The sequence below is a fragment of the Atheta coriaria genome, unplaced genomic scaffold (genome assembly GCF_025399875.1).
Source record: "Atheta coriaria isolate IRGN ID8LTWV9N9 unplaced genomic scaffold, Caltech_Dcor_3.1 hic_scaffold_9_pilon, whole genome shotgun sequence".
NCBI classification, from domain to species: Eukaryota; Metazoa; Arthropoda; class Insecta; order Coleoptera; family Staphylinidae; genus Dalotia; species Dalotia coriaria.
In genome coordinates, this window is record NW_027045451.1 from 2,798,374 (window position 1) to 2,810,445 (window position 12,072).

The 12,072-nt window shown below is 33.4% G+C and overlaps 2 protein-coding genes across 3 annotated transcripts; one reads left to right on the forward strand and one right to left on the reverse strand.

Moving 5' to 3' along the window:
• Positions 1-527: 527 nt before the first annotated feature.
• LOC135798937 (LHFPL tetraspan subfamily member 3 protein-like) lies at positions 528-10,366 on the reverse strand. The gene is made up of 3 exons (XM_065311926.1): positions 9,778-10,366; positions 1,173-1,415; positions 528-1,093 (listed from the first exon to the last, which is right to left on the reverse strand). The coding sequence occupies exons 1-3, from the start codon at positions 10,178-10,180 to the stop codon at positions 891-893; spliced, it is 849 nt and encodes a 282-aa protein (XP_065167998.1). The 5' UTR covers positions 10,181-10,366; the 3' UTR covers positions 528-890.
• Positions 10,367-10,525: 159 nt separating this feature from the next.
• LOC135798697 (uncharacterized) lies at positions 10,526-12,065 on the forward strand. 2 transcript variants are annotated; one of them, XM_065311607.1, is made up of 3 exons: positions 10,526-10,602; positions 10,994-11,244; positions 11,308-12,065. In XM_065311607.1, the coding sequence occupies exons 2-3, from the start codon at positions 11,165-11,167 to the stop codon at positions 11,969-11,971; spliced, it is 744 nt and encodes a 247-aa protein (XP_065167679.1). In that variant the 5' UTR covers positions 10,526-10,602; positions 10,994-11,164; the 3' UTR covers positions 11,972-12,065. The 2 variants fall into 2 exon arrangements, with proteins under 2 accessions (XP_065167679.1, XP_065167680.1); XM_065311608.1 differs by lacking the exon at positions 10,526-10,602 and having other exon boundaries at positions 10,958-11,244.
• The last annotated feature ends 7 nt before the right edge of the window (positions 12,066-12,072 follow it).

The following is a 12,072-nucleotide window of genomic DNA, read 5'->3' on the forward strand; positions in this document are numbered from 1 at the left end:
TATCCTAAATAGGAATCTGAAAACCATTTTTCTTTAACTCTAATTGTTTGCAAAAAAAGTGCAAAAAACTAGTTTATACATTTTTTCCATCATTTGTGAGGCATAAAATAAAAATTTGAAATTTCATATTTTTATTGCAGATAATTGAAGAAAACATTATTTTGAATACTTTATCTTAATTCTATTTTGTTATCAGATTGATAGTTTTGATAATAATCACAATAACTTGTCAGATATTGGTCACTTGTTTCGCGGGCTTAAAATTTAAAACACACCACTGAAATGACATTAAAATAGTTCCTAACTAGGCGTACTCTTACTAATTCACCAACTTCTTCTTGTTTTATTTTATTTTTCTTTATCTTAATTTTTTAAATAAAAAAATGCAGATTTGTCTTTATATTTAAGCTTCGCCATACACCTGTATCTGGAATTTGTGTATGTTTGGTTGCCTATATACTTACACTGCTTGCCTGGTATAATTCGTAACTTAATTCGTAATTGGTTTTAATAATAAGTACACTATATTAAATTAAATTTCATTCTTTATTTTTATAAACATAAAAAAACATCAAATATAAATAAAACTAACAATTATAATTTAATATTGACAAATTAAATTAAATTAAATATTATAAACTGTCAGTACAATACATAAGAGTACAATCAATAATAAAATTCAAAAGTCTTACTGTACATTATTAAACTATTTTTAAGTAGTGTAATAATTACATTCCAAAATAAACATAAGTTTACAATGTGTAAAAGGCATGAGATAAATAATTGCATTATGTAAATGCGTCAAGTACGCCTGAAACAATCTATAATACACAATGCAAATGTTGGAGTGCTGCAGAGTAGCTGGCGGTATTAGTTAATTAGTTAATTAATTAGTAATTGTGATTGTGATGCATGGGATGGTGCGGATGAGAGTAATGCCCGCCGTGCGTTGACCGCGGCACGGTGCGTTGGGAAAACTGCGAGTAGGTGTCGTCCTGTGCTGGATGCATCATGAGAACCGGGTGAAGGTTCAAGGACTTGCGGGATCCAGCCACGCTGCCGGTATCGTTCACGAATGCACCATTCATTTCACCTACAAATAAAAATTAAGTTAAAATTTGAAACAGTTCAGATACTGAACACTAGGTGCCGCCACTTTGTTTAAATATTACCTTTGAATAAACTTGCCGGTGCATATTGTGGATCAGGTTGCAGGCGAATATGTCTCGTTGCCAAAATGAACGCCAATGTTGATAAAATAACAGCATCCAGACAACCAATGGCCGCCAATAAATAAGCCCATCGAATACCACATATTCCCAGCTGGAATTGATTGCTATCCATGCAAATTGACTTGATTTTCTCGTCGTTCCATCCAAGAGGGAAAACCGAGCAGCCGATTATCATACAGATTGCTAAAACAACATTAATATATTAATTAAATGTATTAAAATCAAGAAAAAATGAATAAAATATACAATTTCCTATTTTGTTACCAGAATTAATTTCAGTTATTATTATTCTACAGTACTCTCTCTGAATGTACGTGAATGAAAGTGATTTCCTTTGATTTGCGCTTCGAATCGATAAAATCAATCATCCGTAGTAAATTGAAAGTTCATTCTAGCTGATATCGATAAATTAACGTCGTTATTGTGGTTAATGAACGCGACGGAAATGCAAATTGTACTAACTACCGAATGCACTACATTTACAGATTGCAATAAGGAAACCAAATCCTATTTCAAAGCGTATTAAAGTGTATCGATTGGTTTTCATTTCTACTCCTCCTCTTGATCAACAGATACAAATTGTAATGGATTCCAGAAGAGAAATGATAAATCACCGTTAATTAAACCATGTCTAATCGGATTAACTAATTCTCAATCTCATTTCTGGAAATTTGCTGATTTTGTTAGTAATTATTAAGTGAAATTTATTTTGGTTGTGCGAGTTTTATTAGAAAACATTTAAATTCATGGTAGAAATGATTTGATTGGTATGCAGATGATGCGACACTCGTTTAAATCCAAGTCACACGTTTCACATTTTCTCACACTGACGAAAAAATGTCTCCGCGTGACAGTTTTCACTCTTCATCAACGAAGCAATAAAAATACAAAAGTAGATCCTTAATTAGAACGTGTTTTGCATATGTTGCAGCTTGTAAATAATGGAAATCATGATGGAAACTATTTATGTTCACTGCAAATGTAAAGTGGGTTAACAGACGAGAGACGATACAGAAATTTAAACAAATAAATATTACTTACACTAAATAATTGATGATTTTATAAAACTAAAGAAAATTCGATCAAAAATTGTGTTAAATTAGTTTGTTTTCTAATAAAACATTTTTAATTTAAACTTCAATGTCGATACAATATTTATTACCCACGAAGTTTGTTGTTTGAGTTATTTTGATTGAAAGTAATAAAATAAATCGATATACTTTCATTTCATTGTATATTTTCATACGTTATTCTATATTATACGAGTATTGTATATAAATGTCGTTCGCAAGATGCTCTAAAAAAGAGCTTTGATAATTATTCTTACTTTTACAATTTTCTTCTTTTCTTTTCTTTCCCAAGCCGTTTTTATCATCTCCTTCACTTTCTTGTTATTAATCTTGTATAATATAGCGTTAAATTTCTTTTGCGCGCATTTATTTAATAAATCACTTTTACTTTTACTTTTAAAATGAATTATTTTTAAAAATATTGCTGTAACACTCTCCATAATAAATAAAATAAAATTAAATGTACAAGTATATTAAAAATAATTCATATATTCTAAATTGCTTCATATTATGAACAGTTATTTAGCATTGTAGGGGAGACTGGGTACGGTTGTGCCAGGGTACGGTAGTGACAGTCGTCATAATAACGAAACTATACGTCATACGGGGGAGGGTGCAAGAGGATAAAGAAGCGGGGTGCAAATTTGAACCCTTTCCCTAGTATTGCATCAGTCATTGCGCGACGTTAACGTAACTAGGAGCCCACATTGCTTTTTGACAGCCAAAAGTAAATATTTTTGTACGGCTTCACTTAATAATTATTGTTGTTTGTATACAGATAGATTACTTCTGTTTTTTGTTTCTTTTAAATTGAACATTGGTAGTTATTTATAAGCATTTGCTTTTTACGTAGATTATTTGACAAAGTCATGGCGAATTTTTGTTTTCGAAAAAGAGGTTCGGGTACGGTTGTGACAAATTTTGTGGGTACGGTTGTGACATTACTATAGTTGTTCTTTTTTGCTTCAAGATGCTTTTTTGCAGTTTTTTTGCTTTTTTGTATTCCCGTGAATACGTTATCATGATCATTTTGTTAGAGATGGACCGGTGGGATCAATTGGAACTGTAAATCCTTCAGGTTGGATGCAGGATGCCTCATTCTTAACATTTCTCGAACATTTTAAGAAATTCTCGAATGCTTCTCTAACACATCAAGTTTTTCTATTGCTGGATAATCATTCCTCTCACATTCATATTAATGCACTAGATTTTTGCCAAGAGAATGGCCATTTTAGTGTATGTTTTTGCATGTCACAACCGCACCCAACCACTGTCACAACCGTCCTTGGTGTGTGGCCGGTTGTGACAATTTGACTTTTTTTTTAAATTTATCTTATTAGTTATACGTCGTATTTAGGGCCAACATTTTAGTATTCTTGTATAGATAAATGTACAAATTACCATAAAAGTTACTTTTCTACGATCTAACTGGTAAATTAACAAAACTATTGGTAATCAAACACAAATTGTCACAACCGTACCCAGTCTCCCCTACTTGTACCTACATAAACTTTATGCAGGTTGCTTCAATGTAATTGCAATTTGTTAAATTACAGCCATCGTGGACTATGGATATAACAGTATCACACGATGTCGAACAGAATTCTATAAGATACAAGTAACACAATACTAGAAATGTATATGTTTAACGTGACGAAAGATGTTAATTAGGTTCGCTTTGTAAGGAAAATGCGAAAACGCGAAAACGAGAGAAAACGGTATTTCAAATTACTCTCTGTATGTATGTTTGTAAATTACTATCATTAGGCTATTGGAAAACTCACAAATAAGTTGAACCAGTGGCGGATTATGCTTCAGTGGGGCCCTAGGCGCAAATCAAGTTTGGGGCCCCTAAATCCGAAAATTTTCAAAAACGGTTATTAGCCCAGTAAAATTAATAGTTTTAGCGTACGGGCGCCGCAACAACATTCGTTTGTACCAAAAACTCATTTCCACACCACCATGAGGTAGAGTACGTGGCGCGTTTTTTTTATCGTTGTATCCCCAGTAGGCTTAATCCACACGCACTATTCCAAAATTTAATGGATTATCTTCCGATTCGCTCTTCGCGATGGACCAGGTGTTGTGCGTTAATTGTTTTCAGGACCGATCGAAATATCACATATAAAATTATCATAATTAATCGTATTTAAATACAAATTATAAATTTACTTTTCTTGTCTTCTCTTGGGCAAAGATTTCAATAATTTTTGTCGTTTCATGTGGATCCTTAATATTTTCTTCTTGTATGTATTTTAGAAAATGAGTTAACTCATCAGTGAAATATTCTGGCTCAATATCTTTTTCATACTTAGACAATAATCGCTCTACACAATTATTAGTTTCAACACGGCTTAATTTTAAATCAAAGAAAATTTTAAAATCGTTAAGAACATTGATATACCTAGACATCGCCCCTTCGAGTAATTTCTGATGTTAATACATCACATACAATATAAAAAATGTTGACAATAAAAAAATTTCTTGACGAAAATGCTGTATCATTTTTGTTCGTTTCATCATATGGATATTTGCGTTTTCTTTGTCTCATTTAGCCTCCTCTTCAACAGTTTCGAAATTATTTCTGACCTCTGTTATTGAGTCTTAGGGCTAAAACAGCGTCAGCTCTTGCGGACCATGGTGTATCAATTATTCTCTTGATACTTTTAGAATTCTTATCCTTCATGCATTCGGTTAAAATATTCCACCGTCTTGTAGATGTAGCAAAGAAAGTTATATATTTTGCAAAAAACATAAAATACTGTAATGCTCCAGAACAAGATTCCGCTGCAGTATTCCCAGCCTTTAAAGAATGACTTCCACATGGTATGAATTCAGCTGATTTGGAATGTTGTTTTATGTTAGCAGCGTTATCATAAGATTGGCCCCTACAGTTTGTGATATCTGAGCCATAATCATGTAACTTTCTAAGTACAATTTCTTCTAACGACTCACTGACCACTCTCTGTTATTTTTTTAATCCAACTACCACCCCTAAAATCTAGATAAAAATTGTAGGAGGATAAACGTTGGTACAACGTGTTCCGCAGATGTGAAAAAATGATAGAAAGACGAAATAATTAATATTCCAAAAAAGAGAGTTACCCGCTATTTTACAACCTCAATGGAATATTCCTCAACTCATCTCCTCCACAGATGTTCGAAATTTTAAAAAATTGGCAATATACTACTCGCATTATAGCTACAACTTTCTAATGCAATATTCAAGAAAAAGTCACAAAAATTCGTGGCAGAAAACATCAAAATTTTATTTTAAACAGTTTGTCATAAAGAAATAAAATCGGAGATAAAAAGTTTTAAGTCAGCTATATAACCGTGACGGTTGCTTTGCGGACACGTGTGAAATGCCGTTTTGGGCGCCAAGTGAAAACCAATACGCTATTCATAAAGGCTGAGGTCAAAACCAACTGATGAAGTATTTGTGGAATTACTATGTCTATATGGGACATATACCTAAGTGCCAGGGGCCCCTCAGGCAACCGGGGCCCCCCCGGCAGCCGGGGCCCTAGGCGCGCGCCTAGTGCGCCTAGGCCGTAATCCGCCACTGAGTTGAACGGTTGACTAGATGTGTCTTCAAGTGGAAAAATACGACTAATTCTTAAAATTTCATGAATTACAACAATTATTTTGGTTTATTTCAGTTTTTTTTATAAACAGGAGATAAAAAATGCATGTTTTTACAAAACATTTTTATCACTGCAAACATAACCAAACATAATATCTACATTTATGACTAAGAATTAACCTAAAAATAAAATTTTAAAATGCAAGTAATAATATAATCCACTAAAAATAACTGATTTTACTTGTATTTGTATTTTATGAATACAACACTTGAACTAACAGTAAAAAGTAAACCAACTCATGAAAAAAGTAATCACCGAAACAAGTTATAAACGTTTGTTATTCATTTCTGCGCCATGTTCTATTTGTAAGCAACAATTCGTCTAAAATTACACACGCCTTAAATACAGCTTGTCGGAATGTTACATAATCCGAACTAAAAAGATTCTTCTCTTAATTGTCCTTAAACGTTTCACCCAACCGAAACGAACTATACAATGACATTTACCAAATGCCATCTGCGACGCCATTGTTATAGTATCGAAAGAAGATTTGCATCTTGGGTGTGAATGGGAATGTGAAAGAATTTTTTACGTGCTTACATCGCGCGTGTTTATTTTGCGTTTTATCACTCACTAACAAGTCCTACAAGAAATGAATTCAGCCTGAACATTCAGGTTGCATGCAACGCCATGTTTCTGCGATTATCCGAATGGTGCTAAACAGCACGTCACAAATTCCGCTTGAATAAAGCGAGCAAGATTAACAGTTACATACATTGCATTGCATTACCACATGAAGGAAATGTTTAGTTTAGTCGCTTGATGAAAACAGGTGCTGGTTTTATTGAATTTTAGCCGAGGAGCGTTTTAAGCGTTTAAAACGGCATGTGATCGACTTGCAATTAATGAAATAATTACTATATAGGATGAACAAAATAGTGTAAAAAATTATTCTTTAAAAAATAAAGCTTCTAGGCTCAAGAAAAAGTAGGCAACCAATATTACACAAATTTATAACCAAAAACGTATTCTTCTAATTATTCTTATGAAAAAAATCTATTTTATGCTTTTAACTCCTATCTACTGTTTTAATAGTTCGATTGATTCCGCATGCACTTGTTCCACCAGTTTCTTCTCGCATATTTGGTGAGATGAGATGTTGAACTAACTTTATTGATCGTTCTTTGCGTCAAGTCGTAAACATTAAAAGCAAACGACAGTTGGCTTTTCAATTAAGGGAATGCGTTTCACTGGTTCTTTGTTTCAATGTTTTACAGAAACACATGTCGGGAGATTTTTCTCGTTTCTAACGGTATCAACATAAACACTTGCTGTAATAGGACGTATTTTTAAAGATTGCATTTTAACAATTCTTTAGATCATAATGAGCCTTGACATTTACACAGCAAATATTTAGAATATAACATTTAATAGCGAATGTAAGGAATTTGCAAGAAAATCTATTTAGTTATGCAGTTAACTGTGAAAAGCAACAGTAAAATTAAATCATTTAAGTCAAATCGTCGTTAAGTGTTATATATCCAGTTAAGTAAATGTAAATATCAACATTTTTGCATATTAATAAGAATAATAAGGACAATTCTTTGAATTATTGTTCAAATATAGTGTAAATAAAAGTATTGGATGAAAATATGTCCATTGAGTTCCACTTCAATGTTTTTTTTTTCTTTTTTTGCATAAAAAAGAATGTCTAAATGATTAAACGCTTATATCATCGCAATTGCACAACAATTCGTCATGAAACAATAGAAATTTAATAAACCACAAAATACACTAACAATTACCGCCTATCAGACAACAAACTTTTCGCACACAACACTTAAGCATGATTAATTATTTACCTCATACTAATTGCGACTCTCTATTATTTGATTAATGTTTGTATTAAATAAATCAATTTAAAATGCAAAATATATCCAACTAGGAAAACAAGAAAGGCGCAGAAAAGCAGAAAAAACAAGCATGAATAATATTAATAAAAATCACAATTGTATCCATTGTGTACGTAGGTACATATTGTTCATGTGCAACAACAATATGCGTTTTACGTTGTACCACTTAATTATGACCCGTTGCAATGGAGTTTTTTTTCTCTCAATATATCTTGTGTCTAGTCATTACGTTGGTAATTAAAAACTAAACTTCATTCAACATTATATTAATTGTTGAAGTTACAAAGTTAATAAGTAGTGTTTTTTTTTTGCTTGCATAAATTAAATAAGGAAATAGTTTAATAAACTCAAAGTTCAAATTTTAACAAAATATTAACTTTGGTGTAAAATTAACACAAAAATACTTAGATTCCCCAGTTTTTTAAATATTTTTTTAAGAATGCATTGAAGTACATAAATTATTATCTCACACTAAAAAATTAATGTTTTTCACATCTGATATTTCTTATCTACCGTTTGCAACTTTACTTAAGTCGTTTTTTTGCTTATTTTAACAACAAGAAACAAATCATTCTCAGTGCACATGATGGATGTACGCTCGCATGTGGTTTTGTGTTGATCATTACGTTTTTATTTCTTCCTTTTTCTTATATTGTTGTTAAAGTTACGTGCTTGCAACCGGGCATTATTGGTGCGAGGAGGAAACTTAGACACAGAGTTTTGTTCTTGGGCTTCTTGGGATTAAACAACTAACAATTCTTTTTGTTCGTGCTGCATCAACACGTTTGAGTGGAGTGGCACACTTGTAAGAAATAGTTGATTATTGGGATAAGACGTAATTGCGTTTTTCTGCATTTTGTTAATTCCTTTGTTTTTATTGTGTGTCAAACTGTACGGATATCAACAGAAATAAATCAAAGAATTAACGCGTTGGTAATTATAATAAAAAGTATGTGTTTAGGTTATGATTTGAAGCCTACATAAGTTCGTGTGTATTTTGAGTTGCCTAAGTGGTTAATATTATACAAAGTATATATTATCTAATGTAAGTTATAATTTGCCCAACTGAATTAGAAAATTATGTAGGTACTACCAAATAAACGGCTACTAATAATAGCACCAAAATATGTTAATGCTATTATAATGAAGAAACACGCACCAACAAAACAATGGAGGCTTTCAATTGATTGTGTCATCAAAATTATGATATTTCCACACATTTTGCATGTGGTGTATGGATAAATAAGTATTATTAGGCTGTTTGCACATACCCATATATTTAAACATGCTTATATCTTATACTTAATCAAAATTTAAAAAATGAAATATCTTAATACGCGTTAATGTGTATATAAATTTATATTCATATATTCAGTGCTTTCTTTCATCTTGGTTTCTTCATTGTATTCCTATTTCAACAATTCACTAAATCTGACTTAATTTCTACTCTACCATTGCTCAATTATGTTCAAATAACGAATGAAACAATTGAAAGAAAGAAAGAATGAATGAAGAATCCAACAACTGCCTCACATTGGTTTGCAGGGAATTTTTAATAAATTTACCAACCAAATCATAAGCGAACCAGAACAAGAACAAGGTCAATACAATTATACTTTCGGAACTAACCGCAAACAACATTGGCAGAAGCAAAACAAACAAATATGTATATCTGTTTTCATGCAGGAAAATATGCTGGTATTAAATTATTACCTACAGAAAGCTGTAGTACGATGCTAACAACAGTAATAGATCTCTTGTAATTATTTCTACAGATGTTGTGGATTATAGAATGAGAAATTGGAGAAATTTATGAGTAATCAGCAAATAAAAGTATGCTAAGACGAGTCTTAATGAAAAATGATACATCACGTAATTAACACAATATTATTGATGAAAATTTATCAATAAAATTTATAATAAACTAATAAAACCAGTAATATTAATTATTATATAAATATTGTATTGTTTTTACCTGATATTAATTGTAGCCATGCACAAACATGATACACGCTGGTGGAGTGACAGAAGAAGAAGAAAAGCATAGCACCAACTGTCATCAAAGCCGTGACACAAGCTGCGCCGACAGCGACGGTAGCACCTTGAAAGGCGTAATTCCCATTATCGTAGAATTCATCCAACCGCCCTCGGCATTGCTCGCCGTTCTCTTCAGCGTAGCATTCAGCCCACAAGCCGAATTTACCCGGCTTGTCACCCTCGACGTTTCCCAGCCATTCAGGAGTAACGAACGCCACAACGCCGATGATCGCATAGCAAATGGTGAAGATCGCCCACAACACGCCGATCGCCTTAGAGTTCCGCACGTAACTGGTCGCGTAAATTTGCGTCGAATCGACATATTCTATTTTCGAACCCATCGCGGAAATGTATTTAGTTTATTATGTAATTAAACGTCACTCAAGTTAAGTCTGTTAACAATAATATGTGAGTATGTCGCTTAAATTGTGAGTTGAACTTAAGACATCATAAGATGGCCGCTACGTGCGCACGTCGAGCGCAAACTAAATGCGGCCGCTTACCTGAACACAAGACTCACCTGCGCGCTGACTTTTCCTTTGGAGCGCGCGCACCTCAAGAATGTCGTGTATACGACGTGTTTGGCTCACCTTTTCCATTCCCACCACTGTCTAGATTGTACGTACCAGTGCTAGTATAAAATCTGTGGGTAATACATACCATATATATTTGCAGATGGTATGCATGCCATGATACATATTTAAACTTTAATTTTAATTATTTGTGGGTGTTCACATCTTCGTAACTCGCAAGATTTATTTTGGTAAGTTTTATATTCGTATATGCAACTTGTTTGATTACTTGATCACAGTTCAAGTACTTGGATACTCGCGTAGGTATCCACAGGCTACCCCCACCACTTTTTACGGGTCGACCGCGAGTATAAAAGCGCAGCCCTTAGCGAGTAAAGTGCGCAATCATTCCTGAGTAGCCCAGCGGTCCAGTCGCAGAGTTCTAGTTTCCTTTCTTCTTCTTTAGCCTTGAGTTCCATAAGAATGCTTCTACATTTACCTATATACTTATTCACGAACTTCCATTAATACATAAAATAAAACCTATTATACTTTTCGTATTTTATAAAAAAGACATGGTTGCCAGTAAAATATACTGCATACATTTATCCAAATAGAATTGTACAGTGTTGCTACTTGCAGACAGTGACGTAAGATGAAGCTTTTCAATGCTAATACTTTAGATGGCGGTGGTGCATGAGACTTTACCCCGCCATCCCAGGGCGCTGTTGATTTTTTAAAGTTACTCCAGAGAAACTACCTTAGTCATCTTTTGAACCTATCTGGAACCACGTGCGCTCTAACACTGTTACAATGTATTGTATTGTTTGTGGTCATGGTTGTGATCTGGAAAATCGCATTTATATTCACAGTTTTCCCAAAAGCCCTCTCAGGTAATTGAAAATAAGTATTTTGATCACACTTTTATTATAGTTTCCATATATTTTTATTATCAGAAGAGCTGAATGGTCAAGGATACTGTTTGACACAGAAAAGCCTTATTCAAAATTGACAAGGATATGCAGTCGGCATTTTTCACATAAAGCTTTCGTAGGACACCGCCTCAGCAGAAATGCATACCCATTACCCTGGGATACTGCTTCTTCAGATGCAGTGAATGGTTGTAAGAACAAATTGAAAGTACCTGCTGATGTAGTCAATGCCATAGAAGTAGTCAATCCATCCAACATCAAGAAAGAGTCTGGCAGATCCAAGCAGCAACAAGCAGAACCAATTTTACCCACGTCGGATATCAACAATCTCAACGTTCTTGTTCTTGACTTTAATGATCCAAGCGCTCAACTTACCAGTGAATTATCTAAGGAATTGGATTGCAAGCTCACGAAAGTTACCTTATTCATTCGCCGGGAGAATATTACAAACCAAAGTCAAATTTTATCACTGTTAGCCGCGCAGAACATAGCTTTCGCCGTAGACTCATGGCACTTACTGCACAAGACGCAGCTCGGCAACGGCATATTTCTGGTGTTTGGCGTGCCTCCCGAAGAGCTGGAGCTTCTCAAGAAAAACGATCTGAAATTGCATTATAAATTTCAGAATCTAACTATTAAAGTGACTGCCGATGAGCTATATGTGATGAAAATCATACACACAACATAAATAATAAGAAACATGACCGCCATTTTAATTATTTTGGGAATATGGAGACAGGTAAAGTTATTTTATAAATACATCCTTGCAAGTTATAAAATATTTCCCAC